Here is a 20080-nt window from a genome sequence, read left to right on the forward strand (position 1 = left end):
TACAGATTAGAGGCTATAAAGTGGGAGGATCCATTATTCATGGATAAAACATTCATAATTCGTAATTTTAGGTTTTAGATGTAGTTTTTAGAGAGAGAGGCTCTCTCCTCTCTCTTAGGATTTAGGATTTAGGATTTCTCTTAATTTTAGGATTGCTTTTTCTCAATTCCAGGTTCAATGTTCCTTTAATTTGATTTCTCTTATAATTTAATTTGTTTCTTCTCAATTTTATTATTTATTTAATTGCTTTCAATTTTATTTCCCTTATCATGTCTCTTTTCTATTCCAAACTCCCAACAACGAAGATGGTATGAAAGATGGCAGAGTAGACTCCCAACTTAACATGGGGGTTAATTAAGAGGAGACACTTGAGTTGGAATGCTCAAATGGATAGTTAAATTAGAAGTTATTGGCTAATTCTCTATTTACTAACACTAGACCTTCCCAAGGGAGAGAACTAGGATTTGCGAATAAAAGTTAGCTCAATCACTTGACTTTCCTTTATTTAGTAAGGGTTAACTAAGTGAAAATAACAATCTCTTTATACTACACTTGAGAGAATTCCAACATGGATAGGACTTCCAATTAATCATTCTTCCATTCAAGGCTTTTTATTTTAATTACATAAAACCTCTTGTTAATTTTCATTGCTTTAATTTATAATTATTTATTTTCCCATTCCTTATTCCAAAAATTCTCAGAAAATTCATAACCAATAATAACTACACCTCCCTGCAATTTCTTGAGAGACGACCCAAGGTTTAAATACTTCGGTTATAAATTTTATTGGGTTTTGTTACTTGTGACAACCAAACTTTTGTACGAAAGGATTATCTGTTGGTTTAGAAACTATACCTACAACGTGATTATTTTTATGAATTTCTTTACTGGTAGAAAACCGTTCGTCATCCAACAATCAACCATTGGCAAGCTTTGAAAAGAATTTTGAGATATCTTCGAGGTACCATGGATCAGGGACTTATGTTTTCTAAAAGCATTGATTTCAGAAATCTTTCTTTTGCAGATGCTGATTGGGGGAAGATATAAATGATAGAAGATCAGTTACTAGCTATTGTGTCTACCTTGGAAGGAATTTAATTGCTTGGAAATTAAATAAACAACTAGTAGTAAGCAGATCCAGCACTGAAGCCAAATTTCGAGCTTTGATAGTAGTACAATCAAATTTTTTATGGACACAAAACCTTCTATGTGAACTGAGTGTCCTTCAAACATCTCCTACAATCTACTGTGATAATCAGAGTGCTTGTTTCATAGCTGCAAATCCAATTCTTCACAGTGAATTCAAGCATGTCGAGTTAGGTCTTTATTTTGTTCGAGATCAAGTCACTAACAAAAAGCTTTATATCACAAATAATCCAGCTCTTAACCAAGTTGCTAATATCTTCACTAAGGTCCTATCAATTCATTTATTCTCGAAATTCAAGGACAAACTTTGTGTGCTTCAAGTCTTACACTCAGTTTGAGGGAGCCTATAAAGCATATAAATGGAATTGTAGTCAAAAGATATATATATATATATATATATATATATATATATATATATATATATATATATATATATATATATATATGTGCAAGTTCAGGGTATAATACATAATAATTACTAGTCTCAACTCGCAAAAACAAGGTCGCCTAGAATATTATAAACCAGAAAATGTGCAAAATAAGTTCATGTTTCTCCAAGATAAAAATATCTAAGAGGAATATACAATAATATTTTCAAAAGTGGAGAAATGCTAAATACAAAATAAGTATCAACAAAAGTCTTCTTTGCTTTGCCAAAAGAATCTTGCACACTCAGCGAGGTGCATCACGCCTTGTATATGAAAAACAAAAAATCCACGACGGGTAAGAACCCAAAGGTTCCCAGTACGGTAATAATTCCAAATAAAGACTATATAAAGAGACATGAACCCACTAGACAATCCTAACCTCCAGTTTCACAAAAGTTCCAGCCTAATCCAAATAGAATTAATTTACTAAGTCTCAGTTCTATCAATTTCCTCTAGCCTCAATCATTCCAACATATCATCATTTAATTTTTATCCTCAATGCTGTAATTTCTCAGTGCAGTATTCAGTTTAGTATCCAATTCAGTAGTAATAATTTCAAACACAAGGAAAAATGCAAGCAATCACAATTAAAGTACAATTAAACAACTAAAACAGCTAACAATTAAGCAGGATAAGCAGTTAGGCAAACCAAAGACAATTAGGTACATCCAAACAACAGCAAACAAATGCACATGATGCATGTCTGTCCTACTGTCCATGAGCTCACGTGTTGGTTATTATACCAAACCCAACACGAAATCCGGTTGGCAACTCCTGGATCGGTCTCTTGGTGCGCATCCCTAGGAAGAATTAAATATGGTACCATTATTTCAACAGAGAGTGCCGTCTCACCTTTCCGTGGAGGTATAAACTGTGCCAAAAAATAACGGAGAGTGCCATCTCAGATTGCTACCCGAGAGAATGTGGGTGGGATAAACCACCATCCCACATCACACTACAACCACGAATAAGCAGGATGGAACTACTGTCCTTACCCGGTGCAGGTGCAAAATCAATATGCAAGTGGGATGAAATCCACTAACATGCCACGCAAGCAGGACAAACCCACGATGTAACACCCCATTACCCTAAGCCTTACCTCTAACCGTAAAGCAAAGGATAACAAAGTGCCACGGCAGTTCTAAAGCTTATAATATATATAATATATGTCCAAGGATTTATATAACTAGAAGCCCGATGAAGGAATAAAGCTCAAAGTCGCATAAAGCAGAATTACAACATGCAAAACGTTCACATACGATACTAAACGCGTAGGCACAGATAGAACAAGACATAATAAATATAAAACCTTGTAGATAGCTCTAGGATACACAAGGTAATCATTAAATTAAACAATATATATAAGTATGATATACAAAAGAGGACTAGTCACAGGCGACGGAGTTTAGGCCGACTAGTCAAACTGAATACAACAGAGTTTTGGAAGTTTAAAATAGCTTATACAACTTATCTCTCAATTCAAGCCTCTAAGGCCATAAAGTCTAAAATAGAAAGGTGAGAGAAAGTACTACAAAAAAATAATCAAAGTACACAAAAGAGCATAAGATCCTCTGCTCCGTCACCATCTCGCAACTCACCGAGGTGGGTTACGACCTGCATCTGAAAAACAACAACATATGGTATGAGACTGGATATTCTCAGTATGGTAACAGTACCCAATATATAAGATGTAAGGTTCCGAGACGCCAAAGACAATCCTACACTACTACATTTCACACATTTAGTAACATTTATCTTGTAACATTTATTAAAATGTTAGTAATTATAATAAAATTAAATATTAAGTAACATTTTTAATAAAATGTTAGTAAATGGGTTTAATTTTTATAAAAAGTTTACAAAAATTGTTACCTATTCCTAATTTCATAAATAAAAAAATTCTTACTACTTTGAAATCGAATCCACCATCACTCTCAGTCTCACTCTTAGTGCTCTGAATTTTTCAATCTCGCTCTGCCTCCTCAATCTCTCAGTTTTCTGAATCTCTCGATCTTGTTCTGCCTCCTCAATTTTTGGTTTTGCCTCTTCTCGATCTCTCGCTCTGCCTCGTCGATCTCATGCATGATTCAATCTCAGACTCAATCTCATTCCAGTAAGGTAAGATTTGAAATCATAGGTGATTCTCTTCAAATTCCTAGGGTTTAATTTTCATAGTTGTTGCTAATTCTTTAAATCTCTTCAAATTGGAAGAGTCAGAGTTTAGTAAAAATGAACTAATTCTCTCTTTAAATCTGTAGAAGTTTTAATCCAATTAGCTCCATGAGAGTTGAATAGCTAATTGATCTTAATGAATTTGTTGACTCGTGATCTAGCAGGTCAAATCAAAGGAGATGTTTAATTTGAGGAGATAGGAACCCTAAAATTGATTGCGATGGGGCGAGGAAAGATTGCGATTCGAAGGATCGACAATTCAACGAGTCGGCAAGTAACATTTTCGAAGAGAAGGAATGGATTTCTAAAGAAAGCTAAAGAATTATCTATTCTCTCTGATGCTAAAGTTGGATTGATTGTAAAAAAAATACTTTTGTTTGTTCATCACAGGAATCATTAACTTCAATTATATAATAAATGAGTCACAACATAGGAAAATGATTGCCTATACTTTTGTTCACTCCAAATGAAAATGAATATGGTATGAGAATTTCATATCTCAGTGTGTATTCATCTATTAACATGATAACTAAGTTGTGAAACCATTGCAGAAAAGAGTAAGGAACTTGAAACTTGCCAGGGTGAAGTCAAGGCCTTAAGGGCAACTGAAGCTCTGAAGGATAAGGCCATAGAAGAGGTACTTTTAATGCTTAGTTTATTTATTTATTTATGATTACACTATTAGTAGATTGAAACTTAAGTTTTCTCCAATTCTAGCTGAGAAATGAAGTTAGTAAACTGGATCAGAAACTTAGAACAATCGAGAATCATCTTAAGGACAAGGTACACTGATATAGTAACAGTATAGATTGTAATATAGATAGAAGCATGTCAAACAATGCTAAGTTATAAAATCCATTTACTTCAAAATCTGTTCATGTGAAGAATCTAGAAATAAAGAAATTGACAGAAGAAAAGAAAGATGCCTTGGCTGCGCAATATGCAGCAGAAGCAGCTCTTAGAAGGGTACATTTAGATTAGAAGGATGATGATTATATTCCATTTGAGAGTGTGATCACTCCTCTTGAGGATGAGATCAAGTTGTATAAAAATGAGGTATGATTATATTGAAAAGTAGAAGAATTATATAAAATGATAATCCTAACACCCATCTTTGCTTCAGATTAAAGCACTGCAAGAAGATAAGAAGGCATTAGTACAATATATTTATTTATTTAAAGATCATCTTGTTCATACTTTCTTTTAGTCATGTTCACACAAATGATTCTATAAACATATTGTTTATTAGTTCATTAATACAAATTTTCCTTTTTTTATTATATATTTTTGAGAGAGAAAATTTTGTTATTGCATTTTAAATAAAGTCAATATATATAGATATACCTAACAACACTTCTGATTCTGAGGCTCTACCAGGAAGTGGTGGTTCTAATGCTAACAATCAATGGCGTAGTTTCTTCAAGCTTCTCAAGAAAGGCTCACAAATGCCATTTCAACCATTTCACTTTCTTAAAAAGAATGTTCCTAAGTTAACTAGAAGGAAGAGTAAGAAGGTTAGATAGGATCTCATTCCTTATTTTTTTGACTCTAAGTTTGCCAACTTCAAATCTTCATGGAAGAATTTCACTCTCTCTGAACTCTAGGCTGCAACTGATGACTTCAGCCATGGTATGATTGTGTTAGTTTATTACATTTTTATCGTCAGAAATGGTAGTTTACTCGTTAAATCGAAAATGATTGTTGTTATTGGCAGATAATGTAATTGGGGAGGGAAGGTATGCAGAGGTATACTTAGGAAAATTGGAATATGGAACCTTTGTTGCCATAAAGAAGCTGACAAGAGGGAACCAAGAAGAAATGACTGCAGATTTTTTGTCTGAGCTTGGAATCATATGTTGCATTTTATCTTTGCTTAGTAAATTTTGTCTTTCTTCAACATTGCACAAGTGAGTCGCTGATATTTCAAAAGTTTCTGAAAGCGTTTCCTTGACATCATAAATTACTCTTGTTTTCCTTTTCATCAGTAAGGTCTTATCATTTGATGTCTTCCAATGCATTGAGCAAGGTACTTCATTAGGATCAAATGAATATATTGCGCAAGCTGGTGCAGAATAGTTGTAATTATCCAATTCATTAAAAGTCACTGGCAACAAGTTAATGGTTCAGGTAATGATGTTTAATTTGTTTTTAATCCAAACTTGGACCTTGCAAACAAACAGCGTTTGTTAGGTTTTATAATAAAAGATTGAGATTAAATATATTTTGAAAACTGATAAAGCCGCTGGCTGAAGCAGGCTACCCTGCAGCTGCATCTGACTCATTTTGATCCTCAAGTTAACTAGAAAAGGCCATAGGGGATCTTAAGGGGCTTATCACTTAAATTGCTAGTATTGATCATTTTTCATGTCAACTTAAACATTGTTTTTGTCTGCAGGCAGTTAGAGCATATTGTTCTTGTACATTATCGTGATATTAAAGAGGTATGTTTTTTATCTATTATTTTGCATTTTTATCTTAAAATTATTTGGATAAGATGTTATATTGAAACCAGAATCAAGTAAATCTGGTGTAGGTTAAAAACAACTATGGTGGTTTTCTTACTCTAATGTGATCCATTGTTCTATTATGCCATGCTGCATAATTTACAGTGTTACAAGTCTGGCATCTCACATTCCCCTGCAGCTCCAGTATCCTTGGTTGGTAGCTCTCAAACAAGTTCAGTGCCTTCCTCTGTCAAAATAGAGTCACCTATAACTGAAATTCAAACATCTATTTCATCAACTGAAAATGAAGTTGAGCAGGCTGGACGATCTTCAGTGTGTGATCTTTGAATATCATTGATCTTTCAAATAACCATTTCGGCGGTTATATTGATTTTGCTGTTGTTTGGTCATTGAGTAGTCTTAGGCAATTGGATTTTTCTAGCAATGCCTTATCAGTTTCAAATTGAAGGTTAATGACCCAATGTTTTTGAGATTCTCTTTATGAGTTTTCTTTTTATCTAATTTTTTCTGCTCAAGCATGCAGGATAAAAATAAAGGCCAAAAGTTTAAAATAAAGTAAGTTTGAACTACTAATTCACAAGCTCATATGTTTCTCTTTTTACGCTCGTACCTTAGATTAGATTATATATTTATTTCTTTCAATGTTGCTGATTTGTAACAAGGATGAAGAAGACGACACCATTGTAAATGTGGAGTGCCACTATGCTCAAGCAGAAATTGGTAATTTCATTTTTAGTCTTGGTGATTGTGCAATTATAAAAGTAAGTGCATAGAGTTGAAGACATACAATCTTTATCGTATTAAAATTTGTTGTGACTTTTAATTGAAATGTGTAACATCCTTTTTTTCTACTTGGCATATTTACATCCTTTTTAAGCTTAACGGTGTTTGTTGCACCTCCGTGTCCTGTTCTTGTTTTCCTCCATTGCTGATTTGCTTTTGAGGTGCTATAAATGGCAATTCCATAATGGAAGCTCAACAAATTGTAGGAGAATCTACACAGATTATAAGGAGAATCCTGATAAAAACCCGTTACTCATCAACACAAGAAGTAACAGTCTTCCTCTTATCAGTTTTCTCTCTATCTTTCAAATATTCATTTCAATTTTTATGCTTTGTTCCACTAGAAATAAGTTTACTTCACGACACAGTCAGAATCTGATGTGCTTTATAGTTTGTCCCTTTTCTTTCTTACTCATGCTAAAAAGATGTATCTTTTATTTTTATTTTTATTTTGAAGAGCTAGAAGGGTCTCTTGTTGGATTTTCGCTCTCAAGTTTTGTATACAACTTATCTGTTTATAGACATGAGTTTTAGACTTGAGTTCTGTTGGGTTTGAATCTTTCTTGTGTTTTAGACTGTAATAAGTGTAAGTACTGGCATAGAGGTTACATTTTCAGTATACAACTCATGCTAAATGAATGAAGTTCTTGTTTGAAATAATCAAATTAAATTTGGGTTCTAAATCTCATGTCATTACATTTCAAGGTTCATTTACTGCTCTTCTGCTAGTGTCTATCTCAAATCTGATCTACTGCCTCATGTCGAGGTCAGTTTATACTTTACAAATATTATGTATTAGTACAGGATCCAGAAAAGGGTCACACTTGAAGGATGTTAATTGAATACTAATACTTGTTAAGAAAAAATGATAGGTTGATGCAGTGGATCCAAAGAGCAGGCATAAGGGAAAGCTTGAGACAGAGAGCTTGCTGCAATCAAGAGGTGTTAACTGAACTTCATTAAGGCTCTCATTTCCAAGGTAGCATCCTCACACTACAAAAAAAAGAGTTTAAAATGGCATTTATATTATGGCAGCTTTAAAGAACTGCCATAATATTCAGATATTATGGCATTTTATGATGTTGCCATAATTAATTTTTCAAAAATGGCATTTTTGGTGATTTTGGCGGTTTTCAACAGCCATTATTGAAACCAGTATTTAAAAAAAAAAAGGCCAAAAGCCCAAAACCAAGGAAACCCTAACACTTATCTTATTTGGTGAAAAAGTGAAACCTGAAAGTGAAACTCGATCTTCTTAGCGGCGTTCTCCAATCTCCTCCAACGACGATCTTCTCCGGTGACATCTCCTCCAGTGACAGCTTCTCCAGCGGCGATGTCCTTCTGTATTCGCCTCCTGTGACGATATCCTTCAATGACGATCTTCTCCGCGACATCTCCTCCAACGACGATCTTCTCCGGCAACACCTGGAGGCATTCTCCTTTGGCGACATCTCCTCCCGTTGCGATCTTTTCCGACGATTCCTCTTCCAGCTTCCTCTTTGCCATCTTCTATGTCTTATCCGCCAAAATTCTCAGTGCCTCCCTTTTGTTCTAGATCGGCAGGTCAGTTTTCTATCTTTTTACATTCTAGGGTTCAAAAGTGCAATTCTCTGCTTTTTGATACTGTGATGAGTCTCTTCTTTAATACGAATATAGTTAAATTGAACAAGAAGTACATTATTTAGATTTTCTTTATTTAAGAAAAATAAATGTATTCTCATTGCTGTGTGAATGAATGCTTATGTTATGTTTGATAAATGTGATGTAAATTTTGATAATGACAGTGTTTGATGATGGAAACCAAGTGCAGGAGAATAGCTTCATATATGTGAGTGCTATTTCTTCTTTTTCCAGCTTTAGTTTGTAAATTAAAGCTTAAATCTTTCAAATCGCTGCATGCTTAGTTATACTCTGCTTCTACTTTTGCTCGATAGGTAGGAATTTTGTTTTTCTTCTATTTCAAAATTGATTCAGTATCATTTTAAAATCGATTACGTATTTTAAACAATAATTCAAAAGATAAGGTAAAATCACATGAGTATTGAGTGTTTGATCCTAATATATGGAATTTGGCTTGCTTTTCGATGGTTGATTCTGATTTTGGTGATTTTTTTCTTTTTCGTTATTATTATTATTATTATTATTATTATTACTAGAAGCTTGATTGCCACACTGCTAATCTGCTCCCATTGAAGCTACAGTTTTAAATATTTGTAGATATTGTTATAATTAGACATTAAATTTCATGTTTTGAAACTTTGATAGATATGAGTAGTTTTGTTGGAGATAAAAATGAGAGGGATAGTTACTATACTGAATGTATTTATGGACTTGAGAAAAGATTTAATACAATTAACAGAGACCAAAAGGTAGTTATTGAACCCAATTCTCTTTCTTATATGTAATATATTTATATGTATATGCACATATAATAAAGACTATTATTAATATGCATATTTGAGGCTGATGGTGATGTGTCTTTAGCTTGATTCCCCCACCCTCTCTTTTGTCATGATTTTTTTAAAGTGAGGTTCAGTGTGATTTGCGTGTCTGTTTCTTTTTTTTAGGTGTTAAAGTTAGGAAGCAAGTTGTGTTAGATGGTCCGGTTAGCTGTGAAAAAAGCATTGCACTTGCAATGCTTGTGCATTGCAACGTCAAATTGATTGTTTTATTTTTTGTCCATGTATGCTCCATTTGTCGTGGAGCTTCTTTGCTCCAATCTAAGGAAGAGAATAATATAATACAGCAAGCTAAAAGTTTGAAAAATCAAGAAAGCCAAGATTAGTTGCTTTAGAAAGATAGATTTTATTATAGCAGCTATGATATATCTCGTTGGCTCGTTGCCTTAGTCTTTGGTGAGATTTTGTATATATAAGTTCCTTGAATTTTATTAATGGGTGTGACACATTTCTTTTAACTTAATTCATTAGTTTTCTTTTATAAGTTATTGTTCTTTTTTAATTTTGTTCAGGTTCTATTCTGCAGTTCTTTTTTACTACTCATCTTCAATTCTTTTTTTTCTTCTTTAATTTTACTGTCACTATTATTTAAACATGGTATCTAGATATAATTAAAAAATGGTTTGTAGATGGTCATGCCGCATTTGAGGCAATTGCTTCTTCAATCAAGGATGCAAAATTAGAGGTTTGTTTAGTCTAGTACGAGAACATTTGAGGCCACTTAATACGTAATTTTTTTTACCACAAGAAGAAAAATAATAGTCAATTTTGAGTTCTGTTCAATGATTGAGAGATTTTCATGCAGATATTTATTTGTGGCTGGTGGTTGTGCCCAGAAGTGTATCTAAAGCACCCTTTTCATGCTCATGCTTTACAATAATAAATGTAATGACCCAACTTTCAGAACGTCATGATTGTACCAAAAGTAAGGCATTACTAACCTGCTTTCCTTTATTAACTATTTACGAAAATCAAAATCAAAACTCCTAACCGATACTGTTCAAAAACTAGGTTCTCTGCGATTGCGTTATCGAGCTTGCCTCAAAAGAGGTTCTAGCTTAAGGATGACATAATGACAATGAGGATTGAGATGCTTGATGATATATCAGAGGTGTTCCCTTTACTGATCTTCCGGAGAAATCCGTACCTTCAGAAAAGATCTTGCGTAGTCAAAAAACGGGGTTGTTACATTCTACCCACCTTAGAAAAATTTTCGTCCTCGAAAATTGCTAGAATAAAATAAGTTCAAACTGAAATCAAAGAAAGCAGAATATATGGACAGAAGTATAGACATTGTCAAGGAGGAATATTCAAAGAGTTACGTAAGACATCAGATTCATAGGCAAGCAAGGGTATACAAGAATGACAAGGTATGGTTGGAAAATAATCAAATCACATTCTGAGAAGAAAATTCAAACCAGAGAATCCCAATGAAAGCAACGAAGAAAAAGATGGCCCGAGTTTGCGTGGCACGATTAAAGATTATACGTTGAATCGAAGCTAACTTTATAACCTCTAACGCTCCCAAACCCCGTGAGTCGCATCACCTATAACTTCTATTGAGTCTATGATAACCTATTAGTGTTCCCATATACATAAATCATTAGTATTAAGTTGGCCAGACCTAATACCATGAGGCATGCAATGGTAAACCAACAGTGTTAATCATCAGACAGTCATGCAAATAAAACACAAACTCTTGTTATCAGAACAAGTTACTAAGCATGACAGACACTCAAAGTATGCAATGAAGCATAGTCAGTCCATTCCCAAGGCTCTAACAGGAACGAAATGCTCTGATACCATTTGTAACGACCTAACTTCCAGAACGTCATGATCGTACCGAAAATAAGGCGTTACTAACCTACTTTCCTTTATTAACTATTTACAAAAATCAAAATAAAAAATCCTAACTGATACGGTTCAAAAACTAGGTTCTCCGCGATTGCGTTATCGAGCTTGCCTCAAAAGAGGTTCTAGCTTAAGGATGACATAATGACAATGAAGATAGAGATGCTTGATGATATATCAGAGATGTTCCCTTTACTGATCTTCAGGAGAAATCCATACCTTCAGAAAAGATCTCGTGTACTCGAAAAACGGGGTTGTTACAATAAACCTTCATACTTCACACTCATCAACTAAGCTATATATAATAAATTCATTATAGGTATCCAAATGCACCTGTCACCTCCATCTTCCCTCAATCAAGTTGTCATTCCCGTTTCAGAAACTAATCAAACAAGACACCATCATAATAAAGGCAGCCTTGCAAGTCCACCAGGTAAGTGAGTTTGTTGTGCTATTGCCAAACTTTTCTAAATCTGTTCTAGTTATATTTGGTAAAATTAAACAAATCCAAAAATTTTATGGTACACCATTATTTTTTATAAAATGCAAAATGAAGAGTTTTATAAAATGCAAAATTCATCTTTTGATGAGCTAAAGATTAGTTATAAATATAATAAGGTTTAATTGTTTGTTAGTTTTCAAAATCCTGACTTGTGTGGAAAGCTTTTTTGGAAATTCTGACTTGTGTGGGTGGATCGCCGTTTCTAGCGGCATGTACACCTAGTCCCTCACCAAGGAAAGAAAAATATATTATTAAAAATAAATTAAATTATATATATTTTTATATATGAATATATAATAGCTGATTTTGTATGTATACATAGCATTTTTTATTTTTTTATTATATTTTTTTATTTAACATATATGGATATTCTTGGAATTGTATATAAAGAATTAAGGATTTGTAACATACAAGGGGCAATAATGGTGAAAAGAGCAGAGAGGATACTTCTGAGACTCTGAGAGCAAGGGTAGTGGTGGTGGCAGTGGCCGTGGCAGCGTTGAGATGAGATCAGAGCCATCGATAACATCACTTGAGAGTGGAATAACATTGAGCACATCAACGCTGGTAGTTCTGTCAAGCAGGGTATCAAAGGCGCTGAGGTTTGAGGACTTGCTGAGAGCACCAGCTGAGTTGATTGGGAGAGGGATGCATGGGAGCCTCTACAAGGTGATGCTAGTCAACGGTGTGTTCTTGGCTGTGAAGAGGATCAAGGATTGGGGAATCTCCAAAAGTGATTTCCAGAGGAGAATTGGGAAAGTTAGCCAAGTCAACCATCCATTTGTGTTGCCACCTCTTGCTTACTATTGTTCCCGCTAAGAGAAGCTTCTTGCATATGAGTACATGGACAATGGGAGTCTCTTCAACATGCTCTACAAAGTTGGTAAGTTATTTTTCTCTATTATATATCTGTATTATTTCTGTAAAATATTATAGCATTTTTTGTTAATTACAAGTGTCTCCAATTTTAATGGAAGAATCATGATGAATAGTCTTGCATGCCAAAATCAGGTAGTAAAATGTACATATACTTTTGAGTCTGTTTTGGTTTTATATTAACATCACTGACTTTTGTCTTCAAGGCCCTCTGGTACAAAATTCTTGAGCTTAGGTTCTTGCTTCAGAAGCCATTTTCAAGTTCAAATAGGTTACCTCAGGTCTTTTCCTATCCCAATTTTAAGATTTAATGCAATTTGCTGTTCACCATATTTGAGTTTCATGACTGATGATAACACGAAATATTGTCTGCAGGATCCGGTCAAGTTTTCATTTTGTGAAGCAGATGGAAATGTTAGAGTAGCATACTCAGATTTGATTACTTCTTCCAATGAGACTTTAGATTCTATATTGGAACTCCAAGAGGTGTGTTTCTTGACTTGGAACTTACATATGAAAATTGTGGCGGTTTTCTGAAAACCGCCGTAATAACTAGAATGGCGCCCAGAATTACGTCGCTTTCTAAAACCGCCGTAAATACCCAAAAAAACTGCCGTTTTAACCAGAATTTTTTGTAGTGTCATCCTCCATATTTACTATTAGTATTTAGTACTACTACACTGCCCTGTATCTGATTTGCAACTTACAACTACATTTCGACTCCATTCTAGTGCTAAGTGCTAACTTACTTTAATTACAGTAATTAATTAATAATTAATTGTTAGTACTCCTTATATAATTGAGCTGCTCCATTTTCATTGCATATTATATACTATTGTTTGTGGTAATCAAAATTGCTTTTGTCATTTTATGGTTTGTATTTGGTTCTTCTTGTCTTGTGTACCCCGTTGGGCATGTGGGGGCACTCTGCCATTGCTCATTCATTCAATATAGCTGCACAATATAGGACAAAGTTCTACTCATCACGTGCACGACAACACCTTAACTGCAGCTGTGATTTTTGATGAGATTCCAGAAGACGATAAAGAGGTTTTCTTAACGGGTGCTACTTCCAAGCTCGGCAGATAAATACATTTTTCTAGGATTAGTATAAGGACTAAGTTTTTTATGTACATAGTATCACTTTTCTTTTTCTTTTTTATATGAAATGTTCATAGAGTTTAAGTGTTATAACTATTTTTTTTCTTTTTTCTTTTTATTTGCATCACGAATCAAACTTGTACAATGATTATTGATTAATAAAAGAGGCTATAAAAATTTTATTTTGTGAATTTGTGAATTTAATTAAATATTTCATGTTGTAGTAATTAATTTTAGTATATTTATATTACGTATAATAAAAAATAAAAAATAAAAAATAGTACAATATAACTAAAAAAAATGTTACTAAAGAGCTTTTGTAACATTTTTTAAGTGTTACAAAAAATATCTTTGGTAACATTTTTTGAAGTGTTACAAAAAATATTTATGGTAACATTTTTTTAAGTGTTACATAAAATATCTATTGTAACATTTTTTAAGTGTTACAAAAAATATCTATGGTAACATTTTTCTAAGTGTTACAAAATATATCTATTGTAACATTTCTTTAAGTATTACTAAGAAAAGTCTATTGTAACATTTCTCATAATATTACTATAGAAGATCTATTGTAACATTTTTACTAAATGTTATTAAATATTTTGAAAAATATTAGTAAAACTCTTTAGTAACATAGAGTATATTTAACATTTGTTAGAATGTTACTAATATACATAGGTAACATTTTAATATGATTTGGTAACATTTTTTAAATGTTAGTAAAACTCAATTATGTAGTAGTACTAGAACTTCACATCGATACTGATATTTAAGCTTAACAAAATAAATAACTTAAAACCATAAACCATAAACAGGGTTATCTAAACTTAGGAAATTTCTAACTAATACCAATCATACTGCTGTATCCCACAGCCTTCGCCAAACTACCTTCCATACAATCCCATCACCGTCGCCTACCTGACCTCCTCAGCTCCAGACAATCACAAGTATATTCAAACAAGTAATACAATACACAGGTAATATTCAAGTATAGCAAGTAATTCAAGAAGCAAGTAGACATATTATACATTTAGACAAACTGCAAGTAATCAAAGCAAACAAGCACATAAGAGATGCATATGATGAATGCCTGTCATATTGGCTGTGATATCTATAAGACCCAGAGCTTTTGAAAAGTCTTATTATGAAATAATTTTATTGAAAATAATTAAAGGTAGTTTTGATTAATTGGATTTGAAATTAGTTAAGGTTTTTATCTAAACCCTATAATTATGGATTATTTTCCTATTTACAATTTAAAGTTTTAGAAATTCGGAAATAATGAGGTTTGGCTATTTAAATTAGAATTATATATAATTTTTCAATTTTTGAGCTATATTCTATATTTAAAATATAAAGTTGGTAGTTATGAATTAATAAGAATTTTATATGATTTGATTTAAATAATTTATATTTATATAATTTAATACTTTAAGTTTTAAAGATAAAGAAAATTAATTATATTACCATGTATTTTCAATTAGAGTAATTGATTGAGAATCAATTAGTATTTTAATACAACAAATAATATTTTAAAGTAATTTTTAGAGATTTAATTAAATTTCAAATTATTATTCTATACCCCAATTTTATTAAAATTACCTTTCTCTAATTAAACCCAAAAATTCCCAATTTTATACACAAACCATAATTTTACTAACACTCACTTAACTCATCAAAAACCCTAGCCACCCAACCCCTCACCCATGGCTCACCATCACTCACACACCAATACACACACATAAGCAAACACAACACACACACACACACACACACACACACACACACACACTGAAACAAAAAGAGAAGAAATGGGGAAGGGGGAAGGGACCACGGAGAAGAAGGGAAGAGGGGAAGGAGGAGCTCGCTGGCCAGCCGTGCCCCGCCACCACTCCAGCTCCTCACCGCCGTGCTGCATCGCCATCTGTGGAGAGTCACCGCCGTTACGAAGCGAGAATTGAGGAGATCCGAGAAAGAGAGAGGGAGGGGTGGTGGGAGAAGGAGACTGCTGTCATAGCTGCCGCGGTTCGTGCTCCAGCTCGTCGCCACCATCGCGTCGCCTAAACAGTCGCCATCGTTCATTGCGTTGCCACCATGCCACATCACTGTCGAAAGCAGAGCCGCGAGGAGAGAAGGCTCGCTAGTGAGAGAAGGACGCGGGCTTGGAACCACCGCGCCTTGTCGCCGTTCCTCGCCATTTCTGTCGCTATCGACGATGCCTTATTTTGCTCGCTACTGTCGCTCGAGGTTATTGTCAAAGCTGCTGTCGGGTCGATTCAGAGTTTTGGTCGCTTGGTTTTGTCATTACAGTAAGTATTTATGTTTTGAAAATCTCTGCATTAGTATTCTGTTATGTTTGGTTATAAAATCTGAAGTTCTGGTAACATTAGGTCGTGTTCTGAGTGTTGCATGTCACTTTTAAGTTGCTGTGATTGCTGCGAAGGTGATCAGGGGCTGAGGTTTGGTTGCCGTTGGTTTTGGGCTGAGAGAAAAGAGTTTTATTAACGCGTTTGGTCTATGGTTTCGACCCGTCGAGGTAGGGGCTTTTTCTAAAAACTTATTTTTTAATTGGAATTGTTATAAATTGATTTTGATATGAGAAATTCATTTTTGGTGATTATGTAAGTCTTATGAATTGTCTGGTTTGTCTTGGATGAATATGGTTGTCTGTTTGATTGAATTATTGACTGATTTTATTAAATTGGAGATTTTCGATTAGATTGAATTGAAATGATTTTAATAGTTGAAAGCCAGAATTTTATTTTATTGGAAACTGATTTATCTTGAACCCATTCGAAAGGGTTGAGGATTGGTTTGGTTGGGACCCGAAAAGGGTGGCAAAGTCTAAGTTTTAGGGGAGGTGTTGTCGAAATTTCTATAAAATTCGAGACTTTGTTGAAACATTATTTTAAAAATAATGAATTATGCCTTGAGTTGAATTATTGATAACTGAATTATGTTTGAACTTATTTATTAGGAAAATTATTATATTTTTTAATGTGATTTATTTAAGAAAAGAATTATGTTTTAAAGTCGATTTAAAGATGAAAATACTTATGTTTTGGAAATTGATTAAATAAGTAAAATTGGAGGAGTTTTAGTGGATTTAAGGAAAACTTGAATTTCGATTGACTAATTTTACTTTACGATGTTTTAGGAAAAGTTTGAACTATTCTTCCAAGTTTTGGTTTAGCAAAATTACAATAATTCCCGAGCCTTTGGAAAACGCTTCAGATTTAAGAATGAAATTAAAAATTGGTTTTTGGTTCAGATGATTTGGTTTTAGTTTAAGTAAGTTGGTTTCGAAATTGGTTCAGAATATTTAGATACATGACTTAGTTTTGGGTTTAATTCTATTTCTTTATTTTTAATTATTCAAATAAAAAGATAAGGTTTTAGAGGTTTTCATTGAATTTAAAGAAACGAGAGACTCTGCTGAGGAATTTAAGACCAAATCCTGATTTAGAATGATTGATTTTGAGTCTTTCAGAAGAGATTTTGAACTTGGCATGGTTTTGAAGTCGTTTGGGAGTTTTAGAAAGATTTTGCGAGAAGTGGCTCTGTTTTGAAAGGAAATTGATTTGAGAAAAAGTGTTCCTTGAATAAGTTTGTTATTAAAAGTGAATGGGCCAATGATGAGTTTGATTATGATTTGAGACTGATTTGGGAAACCTATGATTGAATTATGAATATATGTTGAGATTGGGGACGAGCTGAGAATATGACCAGTGACAAATGAACTATTTTCAAAATGATATTCTATTTTTGACTGGTACATATGTAATCTATAAAGTGGCCAAGCACTATATCTCTAGGAAAGTGAGCTGAGCACTATATCTCTGGGAGTTGATGGTGTTTTTGTGGAAAAAGAATTCCAACTCCCAAAACTCACCATCAAGTATACCGGGTCACATCAAGTAGTAAAACTCACTTAGAGTGAGGTCGATCCCACAGGGATTGATGGATCAAGCAACTTTAGTGGGTGATTAGTTTAGTCAAGCTAACATTGAGTGAATGATAATTGATGCAGCAGAAAGTAAATAACAAGAGAATTTAAAGTGCAGGAAGTAAAATTGCAGAAACTTAAAGTGCAAGAAAAGTAAATTGACAAAATCTTAAAGAACAAGAAAAGTAAATTGCATGAAAAGTAGAGGGGATTGGGTGCAGAAAATTTAAAGGAAAGCAATAGATCAAAGCTTATAACTCTTGCAGAAAGCTTAAATTACATGAAAGTAAATTGAGAGCAATGTAAACAGAGAAGCAAAATTGTAGTAAATCATAATTTAGAGCAATTGCAAAGGAATTTAAAATTGTGCAGGAAATGTAAATGAGATTTGCAGCAAGCATCAAATGTAAAGTGCAGAGGAATAAGGAGATTTAAACTGCATGAAGGTAAATTGAAAGCAATGAGAACAGAAAGCAATGGGAACCAAAAGGTCAAAAGCCAACTCAATGTAAATTGAATTTTAACTTGCAGCAAGAGGAAATTGTAGCAATTCTCAAACAGAAAAGTAAAATTACTTGAAGAAGCAAAACAGAAATGAAACTCAGCTTAATTGCAAAATGAAGTTGAAGATCTCAGGGGATCAAAGAGACTAGAAAACAAGTCTAGATCTCAACCCCTTCCTTGATCCAGCAGAAGACAATATTGCAGAAGAAAGAAAGAGGAAGCAGTAAATGAAATTTGAATTATCTAGAAGAAGAACAAAGAGATTTCAGAGTGAGAATTGAAATAGAATTCCTTCAATTCTCCAATTCAAGTTAAGATGTAAAAGTGAGCTCTCTACTACTACTCTCTATTGGAGCTGGCCTTCTATATTTTCTAATGGAGCTCCCCTCACAAAGATGGAAATGATGCCTTATATAGGCTTTTTGCAAAATAAAATGAAATTGAAATGAAAAAAAAATTAAATAAAAATCCTTATTCTAGCTTGTTCTTGTGCCTTTGAGTGATGATGTGGGCTTTGCTTGCTTTGGATTTGAGGAGAAATGGGTTTGGTTGGCCTTGATTCAATTTGGTGAGGAATTGAATTTAAATGGAATTTTGGTTGAATTTGGCCCATGAGTGTTTGCTCCCAGTAGAGTGCTCTGCTCTTGTGGGGGAGCGGAGCATTGAGCTTGCTTATGTTGCCTTGTGCGCACCAAGCCCCTTGACCGTGCCAAATTGTGCGTGACATGCTTCCCTGGCATCAAAGTAGCGCTCCGCTCTCACCAAGAGCGTAGCATCCTTGCTTCCTTGGTGAGGTATCCGTGTTCAAGCCTTGGGGGTTGCACTCTTGCCCAATTTCCTTGCATTTTCTTTGGGAGAGAGCACCACAATGCTCTCTCCAAGATTGGAGCATTATGCTTTGGAGTGAGGCTCCAGCTTCGAACCTTGGTGGAAGCATTGGCTGATTTTTTTGCTTGTTTTTGGTCCTTAAAGATACCTTTCACTTGTGCCACAATTTTATACCAAATATGGATTACCATATATCGTTGGAAAGATCTTAATGTCAGCTTTCCAACGCAACTGGAAGCACATCAATTGGACGTCTGTAGCTCAAGTTATAGCCATTTGAAGGAGGCATAGTCATGGTGTGAGCGCCCAGATTTTAACTTAGCGAAAATTTTGCTTCCAAACTCATTTTGAACTCTTATAGCGCTCTGCTCTTGGCAAGAGCGGAGCTTTGTGTGCTGATTGCCAATCTCCTTTAATTTGGTCATGGGCCTCGCTTTTAAAAGCGTGGCCTAAGCCTCCAAAGTGTGCTCCAACTTCAAAGTGTGCCCCAAAGCTCTTTTTTTCTCCTTTTTAGCTTATTTTATGCTTTTTGCTTCTTTTTCTTCTTATCTCCTACAAAATTTATAAAATCAAAAGATCAAGAAAATATACCATTTAAGTACAAAAGCATTCTTTATTCAAGCACAAATCATAAATTTCTTGTATGAAAAAGCATAGAAAAACATGACATGGTGACATGTCATCACAACACCAAGCTTAAACCTTGCTTGTCCCCAAGCAAGAAAAGAATCATGCAATAAAGATTGACAATCCAAGGTAAGAAGAATAGCAACTCAATGTTCATGGTAAACTAATTTTCTAAGCATGCCACAATCACAAAAGAAATGTAAATGATTGATGCTTCTATCTAGCTCAATTTATGAAATCTTTTCCTTATAATTTTCCCTTGAAACAAGCTTTTGATTTTCTTATTAGCTTCTCCTTTTGGGTGCTTTGCCCCATGAGTTAATAACAAAGCTACGATTCTAAATGCTTTGTTTTTAAGTATTACCACTTGATACATAAGCACCACAAGCATT

At 33.9% G+C, this 20080-nt stretch overlaps 1 protein-coding gene across 1 annotated transcript; it reads left to right on the top strand.

Annotated features, from left to right (window-relative positions):
• The first annotated feature begins 12641 nt into the window (after positions 1 to 12641).
• Positions 12642 to 13771, top strand: LOC110266659 (uncharacterized). Its single transcript, XM_021111559.2, has 4 exons — positions 12642 to 12689; positions 12889 to 12963; positions 13058 to 13168; positions 13637 to 13771. The coding sequence occupies exons 1-4, from the start codon at positions 12642 to 12644 to the stop codon at positions 13769 to 13771; spliced, it is 369 nt and encodes a 122-aa protein (XP_020967218.2).
• The last annotated feature ends 6309 nt before the right edge of the window (positions 13772 to 20080 follow it).

This window comes from Arachis ipaensis, chromosome B6, assembly GCF_059453495.1.
Source record: "Arachis ipaensis isolate K30076 ecotype BB chromosome B6, ASM5945349v1, whole genome shotgun sequence".
Lineage (NCBI taxonomy): Eukaryota > Viridiplantae > Streptophyta > Magnoliopsida > Fabales > Fabaceae > Arachis > Arachis ipaensis.